This window comes from Saccopteryx leptura, chromosome 1, assembly GCF_036850995.1.
Source record: "Saccopteryx leptura isolate mSacLep1 chromosome 1, mSacLep1_pri_phased_curated, whole genome shotgun sequence".
NCBI classification, from domain to species: domain Eukaryota; kingdom Metazoa; phylum Chordata; class Mammalia; order Chiroptera; family Emballonuridae; genus Saccopteryx; species Saccopteryx leptura.
Genome location: NC_089503.1, coordinates 87,234,806 through 87,251,700, shown reverse-complemented (window position 1 = coordinate 87,251,700; position 16,895 = coordinate 87,234,806). Strand labels below are relative to the sequence as shown.

The 16,895-nt window shown below is 38.5% G+C and overlaps 1 protein-coding gene across 1 annotated transcript in view; it reads right to left on the bottom strand.

The window, feature by feature from the left end:
• Positions 1 to 16,895, bottom strand: part of CEP126 (centrosomal protein 126) — a 65,387-nt gene that overhangs the window by 25,903 nt on the left and 22,589 nt on the right. Inside the window, exon 5 of the mRNA XM_066360107.1 lies at positions 1,314 to 1,512. Coding sequence (XP_066216204.1) covers positions 1,314 to 1,512 — 199 coding nt within the window. The remainder of the gene's footprint in view (positions 1 to 1,313; positions 1,513 to 16,895) is intronic.

The following is a 16,895-nucleotide window of genomic DNA, read 5'->3' as shown; positions in this document are numbered from 1 at the left end:
ATTAACTATTTTTTTTCCTAGTTATGGGCTATATTTTCCTGTTCCCTCACATGTCCAGTAGGTTGAATGTTGGACATTGTAAGGATTATGCTGTGTGTCTAGTTTTCAATCTTGTGGCTCAGTGGATACAGCATTGAACTGGGATGCGGAGGACCCAGGTTCGAGACCCCAAGGTGGCCAGCTTGAGCCTGGGCTCATCTGGTTTGAGCAAAGCTCACTAGCTTGGACCCAAGGTTGCTGGCTCAAGCAAGGGATCACTCGATCTGCTGAAGGCCCGCGGTCAAGGCACATATGAGAAAGCAATCAATGAACAACTAAGGTGTCTCAATGAAAAACTGATAATGCTTCTCATCTCTCTACATTCCTGTCTGTCTGTCCCTATCCATCCCTCTCTCTGACTCTCTTTCTGTCTCTGAAAAAAAAAAGAGTGTTTTTGTTTGTTTGTTTATTTTGACAGGCAGATGGGTAACCTGTGAATTTTTTTGAGTCTTATCAAGAGAATATGTTCAGGTAAAAAGCCTGTTGATCATAGGGCTTATCTCATTTGTTCCCCTTTTTTTCAAGATCATATTCTATATTGCCTATTGTTTAATGTCTAAAAACATTTGTCTCATACATTTTATTCAGGATTATAGTTGTTTATGGCGGGATGGCACCTTATCATAGCCAGAAGTCTCTTGCTCTGCTTTGTTGGCCTTGCCACTTTTGCTTAGTTATTGAATGAATCAGGCCAAAGTTATAAATATAATGTTGATCTGAGCCTACTAGGAATCTGATAAATGTGTGTAATTACTCATGAAAAATAAAGTGTATCAATCAATATTTCAGGAAAATCAACTGAATTCCCACTCATTGGTGGGAGAATTACAAAGTAAGTGCCCTAAGAGATGGAATATAAACACCGTTTCTAGCTAATTGTATCCTATTTCCATTAAGAACCTAATGTTCACATGTATTATAATTTTCAGGTTGTATTTTCTAATCCAATCTCTAACAGTGACACTTATATTACATTGTACTTTCAAATAGGTTTCATGTTTGTCAGAAAATAACATTCATAAGCATATTTTTCTAAATATAAGATGGAAAAAGAAGACTAGAGGAAGCAGAGACGAAAATGAGTAAAAGATAAGGAAAAACTAAGAAATTATTTTTCTAGCATCTCTGATGAATTTGTGCTGACTCATCCACATTCTATTTCATGGTCTATTCTTGGCAGATAGCATACATTTCTTTAGTGGTGAATACTGCAAAAAATTAACAGAATTATTACTAGATCTTAAAATATTAATACCATAGTTATAGTTTCATACTTGCAAACCGCTTAGATGCTGATCTTCTAGGAGTTTCTGAGTTTCCACTAGTTTAAGCTGGAATGCATCTTTGCTAGTAGCCAAGGTTGTTCTGCAATTTTCCTTCATTTCTTTATCACAGTTGATTTTGGATAAGAGATGTTTCTGATGATTCTGATCATTTTTTGATAGTGATGAAGGCAAGGCATTATTTATAGCTCTGTAAACCATACATAAAGAAGTGCTTAGTACATTAACTCCTTATATACATATAAATCACACATTCATGTTCATGTAGTTTGTGTCCAGATAATCACATATAAGGATATTGGAGAAATATATAGACATATTATGATGGGAATTTAAGGCAGTCAATAGTGGAATACAAATGGTTGTAGGATTATGGTCCCAATAAAGTACTCCACCTTTATGTAGGAATGCCCAATTATTCATGCCTTTGATGATATAATCCTATTCCTCTATTACTTATGACAGATATAGAAGAAATTCTTGTAAATGTGTAGAGTCAGTCTTCTGTTCTTTAAGAACATTCCTATCTGGATAATAATAATTTATATTACCCTTAGTTTTGAGTTGATATCATGGCTAAAAGGTATTCCTATAATTTTAATTGAGTTGGTTGAAGATTCAGGCTGGTAGAAAATACAAAAATTGTCAGGGTAGGCAGGAATATCCATTCTAGTTTACTAGGTTTTGGTGCTTGGATCTTATTTCATGGAGGAATGTGTATACATTTGTTTTCAGTTGTATCAAATATATAAGCATGGTTTTTATGCCATAGAAGGATACCTTTAATGTAGAATCTACTTTCAGTGTGCCAAAATGTCACCCCCCAAATCATCAGGGGATGACATCATTTTCTATTAGAATTTTGCATCTTCTAGAAACTTATAGCATGTTACATTTCAGCATATGTACAATGCAAAAAACAAAGAACAAAGGAAGATTTTGGGGTGCAGGTGGAATGGGCATGAGGTATATAAAAAGCTGACTGCTACTGCACTAGGGATCATTATTGTGAATCTCAAGGGCATTTATGCCTAATTCATTTTATTTCAATTATTCAAGTCAATGAAGATAAAAAGTGCTTTGGAAGGGGATATATACCTATCTCCAATACCCATATATGTCTTTATTTGGATAAACTGAAATAGTCTGGGTCAATGAGTACTAGATTCCTGACTATTGTTTTATGACCACAGGGAGATTTTTTTGTGTGTGTGATGAGAGAGCAAGAAGTGATTTAACACAAATTTCTGAACATTGAAAGTACATATGTTTCTCTTGACTTTTCAGCTCTTACATATTCCTTCCCCTTCAATCACCATTCCCAAACAAAATATTGCTAACTCTATAAAATATCTAATAAACTCAATTTATTTACCTTTAAAGTTGTCGTCTCTCAACTTTTTCTTCTCTATTTCTTTCTTCGCTATTCCACTTGCTTCTCTTCTCGTCTCTACTTTCTTCCCCCAGTAAGGAGGATTGAAGGGATGGAGGGAAATAAGAGGAATTGGGGAGGTAGAAAGAGGGGGAGAGTGAAGCATGGGGGGAAAGGAAGAAGAAATCATAAAGGAAGAAGAAACAGGAGAAACTGGAGAGGGAAAATCTAAATAAGTTGGAAGCAAACATGGAGAGGGAGTTGAATGAAAAGGTGAGGGAAAAAGTGGGATAGATGAGGGAGGTAAGGATGGAGAGGTTGAAGAGGAAGGTGAAGGAGAAGCAAGAATAGATGAAGAGGAAGAAAACTGTACAGACGGTGAAGAAGAGGATGAAGAAGGAGGAGATAAAGACAAAGAAGAGGCTGGAGAATGACAGGGAGGTGGAGGGGAGAGAACTGAGGTAGGTGGATGGTCTGCAAAGGCCTGGGGCAGATTTGACAATGTGGTTTGTGGAATAGGTTGCTGGATTGACTCAAAAGGACCTAAGCTACCAGGATGTTCAAGCAATGGAGAGATATAAGAAAGAGTGGGGACCAGTTGATGAGGGTGCTGATTGGATAAACTGGAAGGATTCAAAACTTCCAGTTGAGCTGGAAGGGAACGGTGAACAAGGTCAGGCAATAGTGTGACTGGGGTACAAAGTTGTGCTGGAAGAAAATGTTTGTGCCTGAAAGTTTTGTTTAATAACTTGCTCTGTGAGTCAGAATCAGGAATAGTTGGGGAACTTTGGGAGGGCTGTGATAAATGGTCAAGTGGGCCAGAAGGAATTGGGGTGGGTAGAAAAGGGAAACTGCTAGAAAATCTGGGAGTAACTCTGGCTGGAGGGCGAGGACGATATTTAATTGGGTAGGATAATGGGGCTGGTAAAAAGGTCTTTGGAAAAGCAGAGGGAACAGATGGATGGACAGGCAGGTTATAGGGCTGGTGGGTGTGAAAAACAGTTGGATAGTTTGGAAGAATTTGGGAATGGTGGGATAGCAATGGGGCCCGTGAAGGAGATGGGTGCTCAGGTAAGTGAGGATCAGGTGTGGAGACAGCTGGACAGGCAGGAATGGATCTGCACAGGTGGAAAGCATTTGGACAGGCAGGTAGAGAGATAGCCTTATTAAGATTTTTGTTTGTTTGTTTGTTTGTTTGTTTACTGGGTTGCCTTTAGGCTTTTGATTAATATTATTTTTTTGTCCTTAGGCTCCATGCAGATCTTTGTTCATCTGGTGTGCTCTCACATGGGCCAGGATATGAAATAGCTTTTTCCAGATTTCCCTTTTCTCATTCCTGGCTCTTGGAATATTTTCATCTCTCAGAAGTCTGATAGTCATATGGATAATGAATACAGGCTAGATAATCTTGTTTAAAGTACTAGTACTAAGGGCAATTAGAGGTGAAATAAACCATAACTCAATTCTGGCTAGATTTTTCAGGGTAGCATGTGGTTTAGAATTATGGTCTCACCAGAAATACACGGATATTGGAGATAGATATCTAACAACATTACTTAAAGTAAAAAAATTTAATGTAAGAGTAAATATAGCTTATTTTACCCTACATCTACCAGAGGGTCAAGTATATTATCTCTGTGATAAGGATTTGAATATGGTGGAAGGCTGATTACTTATATGTTTAATGTTAGTCCCTTACTAACATTCTTGTATCTCATTATTTCCTGAGACAGATTTGATTTTAACATGAACACATATTCTGCTCTTTCTTGAAGCTTAAGCTTTGAATGTCTTCCATTTTTTAATATAATTTTTCTACTTTAGATCACATTATCAACATCTACTTTTATATTAGAACAATTGCTTATGGGTACTGATATCTCTCTCATTTCTTTGGAAGCTTCCTGTTTCTTGGCATTACAGTTATTTGATTATATTCTGGTCAACAATACACCACATACATGACTGCAGTCCTGTGAGATTATTATGAAAGTAAAAAATTTCTATTGTATAGTGATACCATATCCATTGTATCATCTTAGCCCAACACATTAGTCATGTGTTTGTGGTGATGCTGGTGTAAACAAATCTACTGTACTTCCCATCATATAAATTAGCTACAGTGAATCATCCTTGACAGTGATAATAAATGACTATGTTACTTGTTTATATGTTTGTTTTTTTGTCTTTATTGATTTTAATTTATTGTGTTTACATAAATTCAAGTGTCCCACCAAATACATCCCCCCACTCATATTCCCCTTTACCCCCTCCCCCCAACTCTCCCCCTTTTCTTCCAGGATTTGCTTTTCTGCTCTCTATAACGCTGTACTGTGTATATATAATTTCACCAACCTCTTTCCCTTCTCTGACCCCATCCTTTCATCCCCTTTCCCTCTGGTCCCTTTGATCCCACCTCTGCTTATATTCCATTCCTCAGTTCACATTGTTCATTGGATTCCTTAAATGAGTGAGGTCATATGATATTTTTATGTCTCTGCCTGGCTTATTTCACTTAGCATAATAGTTTCCAGGTCCATCCATGTTGTCACAAAAGGTAATATTTCCTTCTTTTTCATGGCCGCATAGTATTCCATTGTGTATATGTACCACCACTTTTTAATCTACTCGTTTACTGACAGAAACTTAGGTTGTTTCCAGATCTTGGCTATTATAAACAATGCTGCAATAAACATGGGGGTGCATTTCTTCTTTTGAACCAGTGATTTGGTACTCTTAGGCTATATTCCTAAAAGTGGGATGGCTGGGTCAAAAGGCAGTCCTATTTTTAATTTTTTGAGGAATCTCAATACTGTTTTCCACAGTGGCTGCACCAGTCTGCATTCCCACCAGCAGTGTTGGATGGTTCCCTTTTCTCCACATCCTCGTCAGCACTTATGTGTTGTTTTGTTAATGAGCGCCATTCTGACTGGTGTGAGGTGGTATCTCATTGTAATTTTAATTTGCATTTCTCTAATGATTAGTGATGTTGAACATTTTTTCATCTGCCTATTGGCCATCTGTATGTCCTCTTTAAAGAAGTGTCTATTCATTTCTTTTGCCCATGTTTTGATTGGATTATCTTCCTGGTGTTGAGTTTACAAGTTCTTTATAAATTTTGGTTATTAACCCCTTATCAGAAGTATTGTTGAATATGTTCTCCCACTGTGTGGTTTATCTCTTTATTCTGTTCAAATTGTATTCAGCTGTGCAAAAGTTTTTTAGTTTGATATAGTCCCATTTGTTCATCCTGTCCTTTATTTCACTTGCCCATGGAGATAAATCAGATGTGTTGGAGAGCTTACTGCCTATGTTTTCTTCTAAGATGATTATGGTTTCATGATTTACATGTAACCTAAAACTGCATTTTCTTTACGTTAAACAAAACTAAAACTGCACTTTCTTTACTTAAAATGAAACCACAGAAACTTAATTGTAAAAAAATGCGCTTTCTAGCCTGATCAGGTGGTGGCGCAGTGGATACAGCGTCAGACTGGGATGCAGAGGGCCCAGGTTCGAGACCCCGAGTCGCCAGCTTGAGCGCAGGCTCATCTGGTTTGAGCAAGGCTCACCAGCTTGGACCCAAGATCGCTGGCTCGAGTAAGGGGTTACTTGTTCTGCTGTAGCCCCACGGTCAAGGCACATATGAGAAAGCAATCAATGAACAACTAAGCTGTCACAATGAAAAACTAATGATTGATGCCTCTCATCTCTCTCCACTCCTGTCTGTCTGTCCCTATCTATCCCTGTCTCTGAATCTCTGTCTGTTAAAAAAAAAAAAAAAAGCGCTTTCTTAACTTTAAACTTAACCTAAGTTTAACATTACGAATTTTTCATTTAATCATCACCTGTTTTTGCCTTTTTGGCTGCACTTTCACTTGCAGGACTTTTGAATAAAAATCTATCCAAAGAGGTTTGCTTTTGCCTGCCTTTTAAAATGTTACGGAAATATGAAAAACAAGTGTCATCAAAAAGTGCTGAAGCATGACAAGTTGAAACTTTTTCTGGGTGTTTCTTTTCGATAAAACTTGAAAGCTTCTCCCACATTGCTAGCATGTCTTTAATTTCAGTTGTAGAAATCACTTCCTCCGACTCTACCTCCTCCTCACTGCTAATTTCTTGCTGAAGCTCCTTATGTTGCATCATCTGTAGCTCCTTCAACTCCTCAGTTGAGAGTTCCTCCTCATGTTCCTCGATGAGCTTGTTTATGTCACCCTCATCTACCTCCAGACCCATCGAATTTCTGAGGCACACCATCTCCTCCAATGCTTCTATCTCGGTCTCAGTCTCTGGTTCGAATCCTTCGAAGTCCCTGTTTGCAACAACATCAGGCCATAACTTTTTCCATGCCGAGTTCAAGGTTCTTCTTGTAACCTCTTGCCATTCCAAGTCAATAATACGTAAACATATCATGATGTTGTAGTGATTTTCCAAAACTCTCAAAGGGTTAGATTTGTATTCTCAGGCACCTCATAGCAGAGGTGGAACAAGTGCTTTGTGTAAAGCTTTTTTTAAAATTAAAAAAAAAAAAAAAAATTTTTTTTTTACAGGGTCAGAGAGAGAGTCAGATAGAGGGATAGGTAGGGATAGACAGACAGGAACGGAGAGAGATGAGAAGCATCAATCATCAGTTTTTCGTTGAGACACCGTAGTTGTTCATTGATTGTTTTCTCATATGTGCCATGACCGCGGGCCTTCAGCAGACTGAGTAACCCCCCGCTTGAGCCAGTGACCTTGGGTCCATGCTAATGAGCTTTTTGCTCAAGCCAGATGAGCCCGCGCTCAAGCTGGCAATCCCAGGGTCTCGAACCTGGGTACTTCCGCATCCCAGTCCGACGCTCTATCCACTGCGCCACCACCTGGTCAGGCTGTGTAAAGCTTTTTTTTTTTTTTAAATTATTTATTTATTTATTTATTCATTTTAGAAAGGAGGGGGGGGAGAGAGAGGAGAGAGACAGAGAGAGAAGGGGGGGAGGAGCAGGAAGCATCAACTCCCATATGTGCCTTGACCAGGCAAGCCCAGGGTTTTGAACCGGCAACCTCAGCATTTCCAGGTCGACGCTTTACCCACTGTGCCACCACAGGTCAGGCTGTGTAAAGCTTTTTAAAGTTGGAAATGACCTGCTGATCCATAGGTTGCAAGATTGAGGTCGTGTTGGGTGGGAGGTAGAGGACTTTCATGAATTTGAACTCATCAAGAATGTCATCTTCAAGACCAGGTGGGTGGGCTGGAGCATTATCAAGGATTAGTAATGCTTACACCGGGAGTTTATTTTCTTGAAGATATTTCTTCACTGCAGGACCAAAGATGAGATTTACCCATTCAATAAAAAACTGCCGAGTAACCCATGCCCTAGCATTGGCATGCCACATAACCTGTAGTTTTTCTTTAAGAATCTTGTGAGTCTGAAAGGCTTGAGGATTTTTGGAATGATACACTAGCAGTGGCTTTACTTTACAGTCACTGCTAGTATTTGCACACAATGCAAGGGTCAGACAGTCCTTTATGGGTTTATGGCCTGGCAGCTTCTTCTCCTCTGTGGTGATGAAAGTCTTCCGGGGCATTGTTTTCCAAAACAATCCTGTTTCCTTACAGTTGAACACTTGTTGGGGAATGTAGCCTTCCTTTGCGATAAGCACAGCAAAATGTTCAATGTACTCCTAGATGCCTTAACGTCAGCACTCGCAGCTTCAACATGCTTCACCACCGAGTGGATGCCAGATCTCTTCTTGAAATTTTCAAACCAGCTGTGACTTGCCTTAAACATATCTTTATCTTCTGCTGGCTCTTTTGAGGTTGATGGTTCCTTCTTCTTCAAGTCACCATAAATAATATGTGCCTTTTTGCATATTACAGTCTCCATTACTGTATCTCCTGCCAGCTCTTTCTCTTTCACCCACACCAGCAGAAGCTTCTCCATTTGTTCATGGATATTTGTCCTTAATTGGGACAGAACTGTAGTTCCTTTCATTGGATTTGCGCTTTTTTGATGGCATCCTTTTGTTTAAGGATGGCATAAATTGTAGATGTATTGCAGTCATACAGCCTTGCCAGTTCAATCACTTGTACATCACACTCATGTTTTCCTATTATTTCTTGCTTTACTTCTATCGACATCATTCTCTTCTTCTCACCACTGTCCTTTACACTCATTTTCTTCGGCCCCATGATAGCACACAAAGTTAGTAATAAATGCAAAAATGATGCAAGAATGAGTACAGCGCACAAGATTCGAGTTGATTCTGTGGTAACATGTAAGAACGAGATGCTGGTGTTGTGCTGCCGATACTGGACCTGTGCGCCAATGTGCCAACTAGTGGCAGCTTCCCGAATCATGACTCATATCTCAGAATTTCACTCAGATCTTGAACAAAGGTATGGACCAAGTCGCAGCTCGTATCCTAAAAATATTCGTATGTTGGTCTGCTCGTATCTCAAGGTACCACTGTATGTTTCAAGAAATTTGTCAATTTCACCTAGGTTGTCCAATCTTGGGGCATACAGTTCTTCATAGTATTTTCTTACAATCCTTTGTATTTCTGCTGTGTCAGTTGGTACTTTTCCAGTCTCATTTCAGATTTTATTTATTTGAGTCCTCTCTTTTTTTCTTGGTGAGTCTGGTTAAAGGTACATCAATCTTGTTTACCTTTTCAAAAAACCAGCTCTTGGTTTCATTGATCCCCTGTATTGTTTTTTTTTAGCTTCTATGTCATTTATTTCTGCTATGGTCTTTATTATTTCCTTCCTTCTACTTCCTCTGGGCTTTACTTGCTGTTCTTTTTCTAGTTCTTTTAGATGCAGGGTTAGGGTTGTTTATTTGAGCTTTTTCTTGCTTCTTAAGGTATGCCTATAATGCTACAAACATCCCTCTCAGGACTGCTTTTGCTGTGTCGCATAAATTTTGAGTTTAGGTACGTTCACTTTCATTTGTTTCAAAAAAATTTTTTATTTCTTCTTTGATCTCATTGTTAACCCATTTGTTACTTAATAACATGCTATTTAGTTTCCAAGTGTTTAAATGTTTTTCAGTTTTCCTATTGTAGTTGATTTCTAGTTTCATGCTATTGTGATCAGAGAAGATGCTTGATATGATTTCAATCTTCTTAAATTTACTAAGACTCATTTTGTGTCCTAAAATGTGGTCTGTCCTAGAGAATGTAACATGAGCATTTGAAAAGAATGTATATTCTGCTGCTTTAGGGTGAAAGGTTCTGAAGATATCTATTAAATCCAGTTGATCTAGTGTGTACTTTATGGCCTTCGTTTTTTTGTTAATTTATTTTCTTGAGGATCTATCTAGTGATGTTAGTGGGGAATTGAAATCCCTTACTATTATAGTATTGCAGTTGATCTTGCCCTTTATGTCCATCAAAATCTACTTTATAGATTTAGGTGCTCCTGTATTAGGCACATAGATATTTATAATGGTTATATCTTCCTGTTGGATTGCTCCCTTTATCATTATGTAGTGACCTTCCTTATCCCTTACTATAGTCTTTTGTTTAAAAGTCTATTTTGTCAGATATAAGTATTGCTACTCCAGCTTTCTTTTTTCATTTCCATTTGCATGAAATATTTTTTTCCATCCCTTTACTTTCAGTCTATGTATATCTTTTGTTTTGAGGTAGGTTTCTTGTAGACAGTATATGTACAGGTCCTGTTTTCTTGTTTTCTTATCAATGCAGCTACCCTATATCTTTTGATTGGAGCATTTAATCCATTTACATTTAAGGTTATTAGTCATATGTAGTTGTTTATTGCCATTTTATTTTTTAAATCTACATTCCTCTTTTACTAGATTTCCCCCCCCCCTTTGTTGTGTTTACAACAGACCCTTTGACATTTCTTGTAGCATTGGTTTGGTTGTAATAAATTCCTTTAGTTTTTTTTGTTTTTGTTTTTTTGTCTGGGAAGCTTTTTATTTCTTCTTCAATTTTAAATGATAGCCTTGCTGGATAAAGAAGTCTTGGTTGTAGGCTCTTGTTCTGCATTACTTTGAATATTTCTTGCCATTCCCTTCTGGCCTCAAGTGGTTCTGTTGAAATGTTGGATGTCATCCTATGGAGGCTCCTTTATAGGTGATTGACTGCTTTTCTCCTGCAGATTTTAGTATTCTTTTTTTTATCTCTTAATTTTGATATTTTAATTATGATGTGTCTTGTTATGGGTTTCTTTTGGTTCATCTTTAATGGGATTCTGTGCTGTTTGAACTTGTGTGACCTTTTCCTTCATCAATTTAGGGAAGTTTTCACCTATGACTTCTTCAATTAGGTTCTCTATCCCTTGTTCTTTCTCTTCTCCTTCAGGAACCCTTATGATGCGGATGTTGTTTCTCTTTATTTCTCTTCGAGTTTCCTCAGACTTTTTGATCCTCTTTTCTTTTTGCTGTTCTGCTTCCGTGCTTTCACTTATCTTGTCCTCTAAATCGCTGATTCAATCCTCTGCTGCATCCAGCTTGCTTTTAATTCCTTCCAGTGTAGTCTTCATTTCTGATATTGTGTTTGTCATTTCTGTCTGATTCTTTTTTATGACTTCAATCTCCTTTTTGATGCCATCTATCTTTGTTTAGGTACTCACTTTGTCCATCTATTGTTACTCTAAGATCCTTGAGCATCCTAACAATCATTATTCTAAACTCTGCATCCGGTTTCTTGGTTATTTCTATCTCATTCAGTTCTTTTTCTGGGGATTTTGCTTGTTGATTCATTTGAATTGCATTTCTCTGTCTTCCCACTTTGTGTCTGTATAGACTGCTCTTTTGGATTGTTGTTTGTGTAGTTAGCTGAGTACAGGATTGCTGTTGTCTGCCTCCAGCTTTCAGTTGTGTTGTTTCTAGATCTTCTTGGGCTGGCCTCAGCTGTTGTTTATAATCCGCTTTGGGCTACTTGTCTGCTGTTACTTCTCTTTTTGCTATCTGTGTCAGTGTTTTCTATGCCTTAGCTGGGTCAGGTGTGAGGAGCCTTTCCTTAAGATGCCACTCTAACTAGGGTTGTTAAGTCTTGAGATGATGCTCTCCATATCTTGCTGCTGGACGTACCAGTCCTGGTCCTCCCTGGCTTGAATCTGGCACAGACCAGTGGGGGTCACTGCTTATGACTGGCCCTTAGAAATGTTCTTGGAGTTACAGGTGATTCAGAATTTGTGGCTGCCTCTGCTGGGCTCTGATGCCATGGTAAATCTTAGCTGCACTCCTAGGCTGGCTTTTATCTACTCTTGGCCAGTGTGTGTGTCTTCTCTATTCCCAAGGTGTGGTCTTCCCGCCGGCCCCTCTGCACTGCCGCCACCTCCTTGGGCACTTGGGCACCTGCACTGCCGGGCATGCAGGCTTGCTGGCCACAGCTCAGACTGCCCGAAGTACAGGGGACTCCTTGCTTCACTGTGCTCTGCCCCCCATGGGCTTGCTGGCTGCCTCTCCAGCTCCACCTCCCATGGGCACACAGGACACCTTTCTGAGCTCTGCCCCTTGCCATCGCCACACAGGCTGCTGGGCTCCACCCCCTGTGGGCACACAAGATGCCTCCCTGGGATCTGCTCCCCACAGGTGTGTGGGCTGCCTTTCTGAACTTAGCCCCTCGTGGGCGGTTTCTCCAGGTTTTGCCCCTTGCAGCTGTTGCGTGGGCCACCTTGCTGGGCTTCACCCCCTGCCACCATTTAGGCCAAGTGCTGTGGCCACTGCCCAGCTGGGCCATCCCGCCCTTCAGAGGGTACTCAGTAGTTTGAGAGTTTGAGGGGCCACCTCTCACTCCTGGGAGTGGGCTGCCCTTTCTGCGTCTCCGCCCTTCCTACCAGCTCAGTGTGGTTTCTTTGGTGATATTTGGTTATAGATTTCTCTTAGTTTAGTCCAAAGTTGGTTTTTCAAGATGACTGTTCTTAAGTTAAGTTGTAATCCACTTTGGTTCTGGGAGGTGGGAGTTGTAATGTCTGCCTACTCCGTCACCATTTTCCCTCATCTCCTTGTTTATATGTTTATTATACAATACTTTTTATTGTTATTTAAAGTGTACTTTATTTTTACTTATAAAAAAATTTGCTGTAAAACAGCGTGCCAGGTTATGTTGGCAGAAGGTCATGTTTACTTCACTGCATCATTTTCTCTTGTGTTTGACTTAATTTTGTGTTGTTTTGTACTGTAACAATCTGCACAGGCTTGTAGTAGCCTAGAAGCAATACAGTATACCTTGCCTAGGAGTGAAGTAAGCTATACTATCTAGGTTTGTGTATGAACACTCTATGATGTTTGTACAATGATGAAATTGCCTAACTACACATCTCAGATGTATCCTGTTTGGTAACTGGCACATGACTGTACTTTATTCCTCAAGGCATTTATTTTTATATTTCATATAAAATGTATTTTTAATGCAACAACAGCTCATCAATATTTTCAGTTTATATTTGTGACAAATAGTACATATAAATATTTCTATTAACAGTACACCTGATCATTAATATTTTAATATCTCATTTGTACAGCACTTTATAGTTTATGAAACTTTTTCACACACATTAACATTGTGAGTTATCTGTGAAGAAAAGTTCAGCTTTTTAATAAGTAAAACCATAGTGTTATTTCTATAAATTGTATACTTCTATTGTTTTCCAAATATATAATATTTATATGTGTATGTATATATATATAGATATAGATATCATGAAGTCAGTCATAATACTATATTATAAAATAGCATATTACAATAATAATATAAAAACTATGTATTCTAATTTAGAATGAAGACAATTTCTCATAAAACAAAGATGATATATGTTATTTAATGGTCCTAGTACAGATTTGGTGTAATGATAACTGCATGTTTGTTTCTTACAGGGAAATAAAAGTTGTTCTGATATTTTACCTCTTCTAAGACTTTAAGAAACTTTATACTGTTAAACAAAAAAGTCTATCCTTTCATTCATAGTATAAAGAGGTTTTTTAATTAAAAATACCTGATAACACAAAGGATAACTGATATACAGAAAAAGAAACCTATGAATGAAAAACTGTATATAAAAATGCACATTCCTTCTACACTGTATGGTTTGGAATTTTTTATCACTCTAAATTCTCTCTGGACCCAAAACACCGCAGTTTGTCATCTTCTCTTTTCAGACAAGCTTTTCCATAAGTGCTCTGAAGTTTATTGCCTTTGCTGCCTAAATTTTTATTTGTTCCTTAACACACCGAAATCTGGCTTCCACCTCTACCACTTCAATGTACTGATTTTGCTAATGATTAACTAATTAATCTAATAATTGCAGAGGTAAACACTCTTGACTCTTTACTGACTTTAATTCCCTTGGCTTCCAGATCATCATGCTTTCCTGATTATTCCCCTCTTCTCTGGTTATTTCTTCTCAGGGTCTTTCTTGACTCCTCTTTCTTTGCTTCTCCCTTATATGCTATAATTTTTGAGAGATATGTGACCCTCTTCTTTGCTTATCTATTCATACATATTCTCTGAGTAATTGTATTTATACTGCCTGTGTGATTTTATCTAATGCTGTAAGAGAGTGAAGAGTTAACACAATCTTCTCTATGGACCCAGGTGATTTTGGGTTAATTTTCTAATCTGTTCCCCTGGATTATGAGTAGGATTTGAACTGTATTACAAGGCACATTAATTACGTTCAAAATTACCCTTCATTGGTAAAATGCATCTGACGGAAAGCATTATCTATAAACCATAGATAATCTTTTTTTTTTTTTTTTTTTAACTTTATTTATCTGAAGCTGGAAACGGGGAGAGACAGTCAGACAGATTCCCGCATGCACCCGACTGGGATCGACCCGGCACGCCCACCAGGGGAGACGCTCTGCCCACCAGGGGGCGATGCTCTGCCCCTCCGGGGCGTTGCTCTGCCGCGATCAGAGCCACTCTAGCGCCTGGGGCAGAGGCCAAGGAGCCATCCCCAGCGCCTGGGCCATCTTTGCTCCAATGGAGCCTTGGCTGCGGGAGGGGAAGAGAGAGACAGAGAGGAAGGAGGGGGGGGGGTGGAGAAGCAAATGGGCGCTTCTCCTATGTGCCCTGGCCGGGAATCGAACCCAGGTCCCCCGCACGCCAGGCCGACGCTCTACCGCTGAGCCAACTGGCCAGGGCCAAACCATAGATAATCTTGTAGGAAGCTATAGCTTTGGGTTTCCCTGAGTGTGGTAATTCTTAAAAGTGGCTGGACATGTCTCTTACATGGACCTGGAAGCTATTCATACAGAGCCATTAAAAAGAAATATTGGTTTTGCTTAGAACATAGAATTTCTAGAACAGAGTGGCTACATGCCCACCCATTGTGATCTCTTTCCCTTATAGCTGAGCTGTCCCTTGTGAGAATAGCATAGTAAAGACTGCTTTGTGGCCTGCCGTGAAATTCCATGGCCTGCTGTGAAATTCCTCCTCCTCATTGACAGGAGGTATTATCTGCCCTCTAAAACCGAAAATGGCTTATTGTAGCCATGGGAGTTTGACTGTTTAGCTGAACCAAAGATTACCACTAGTGGAGATTGAACCATGACTTTTGTTTAATGCATTCATTGACAACTACCATTTCTGTATTTATGGTCCAAATTTCTACCATGAGCAACTGGCCCCGGAATATCTTCATAAGTGTCTCAAACTCATAACTTGCTATCCTTCCAGTTACTCCCTCTCTTAAACATCTTCTTCCCCAATAGTACATATTTTGATAAATGGTTTCACTACCCATTAATTAACCATACTCAATTTGCAGAGTCATCTGACTCTTCTCAATCACCTGCAGTTCTTAAACAGTTACCAAGTCATGTTGGTTCAACTTCCTAATAGCTCTCAAGGAATCATCATTTTCATTAAGCACAGTACCACTTTATCTAATTTTCCCCACCTTTAGTCTTATCCTGCTCTTTCTCATCCTGGCAATATTTCTAAAAATATAAGTGTTGTATGCTTGCTTCAAATCTTTCAGTAATTATTTTAGGACAATCTCTGTAATAAGGCTATTTATGATTTAACTCCGGTCTTCCTTTCTAACCAACCTACTGTCTCACAGTACATGCTAGCCAAATAGAACTACTTTAAGCTACGTGAACACAATATGTCTTTTCATGCTTTTTATTTCTTTGTAAAAAATGTTTCAAATTTATTTATTGATTTTAGAAAGAGAGAAGCACTGATTGTTGTTCCACTTATTCATGCATTCATTGGTTGAGTTATATTATGTGCTCTGACTGGGGATCAAACCCATAACCTTGGTGTATAGGTATGACATTAAACAACTGAGCTATCTGGCCAGGGCCCTTCATTCCTTTTGAAACATTATCTACTTCCTCTGTCTAGAGTTCTCAGTGTCTGTCTCTGATGACTATACCCCTCATCTCTTAAGTTTTAGGTAAAATTTATACCTTCTGAAAAGTGTTCACTTGTATCAGTGATCTTTCTCTTACTCTCACTCTTAGAAAATATCTGTCCTTCGATTACTCTTGGCCTTTGTACATGGTCATCTTTCTGTCTGGAATGCCATCTACCCACTTTTTTCATGATTAACTCCTATTTTCTTCAAAGCTTTTCTGAAGAGTCTCCTTCTATTTCATGAGTTGTTTACTGAACTATAATGAAGACTGAGAGGATGAATTTAATTGTTTTTAGCTCTGATAAAGGGAACTATTGGCCAGAGGTATTCTAAATCTGGAAGTACATTAATAAATAACATTATGTACAGGTAAAATATGAACATAATTTATATCTGAATTGTAGCTGTTTTTATATAAATAAATATTAACTTTTCTTATCATTATTTGTTTGGTAATATTCTATACTTTTGAAGCATTATTTCACTTCTCTGTGAGATTATATATGGGGATTGTATTTTACAATGTTATACTTCTCCATATCCCCTTTACAATGCTGGATCTAGTGCTATGCATGTACTAGCTTCAACAAACATTTGTGATAAATGGAAAATACAGAATGTCAGAGGGTACTCTGTAGTTGGTTGGTCCACCCTATTGCTTCTAGATGACTCATTTAAGTTAACCTGGAGAGAAGCAGGAGAAACTATTGCTTCTTCAAGACACCAAGAGAAGATTTTCAGTGAGAAAAAACCCATTTCTACCTTAGAGTTACTCTTAGAATTATATCATCACAATTCAACACTTTTTTTTACCTCAGTAAAGAGGAATAACCAGTATCAATATTTTAAAATGATTTTGATGACAGTTTCCATAGAAAATTAT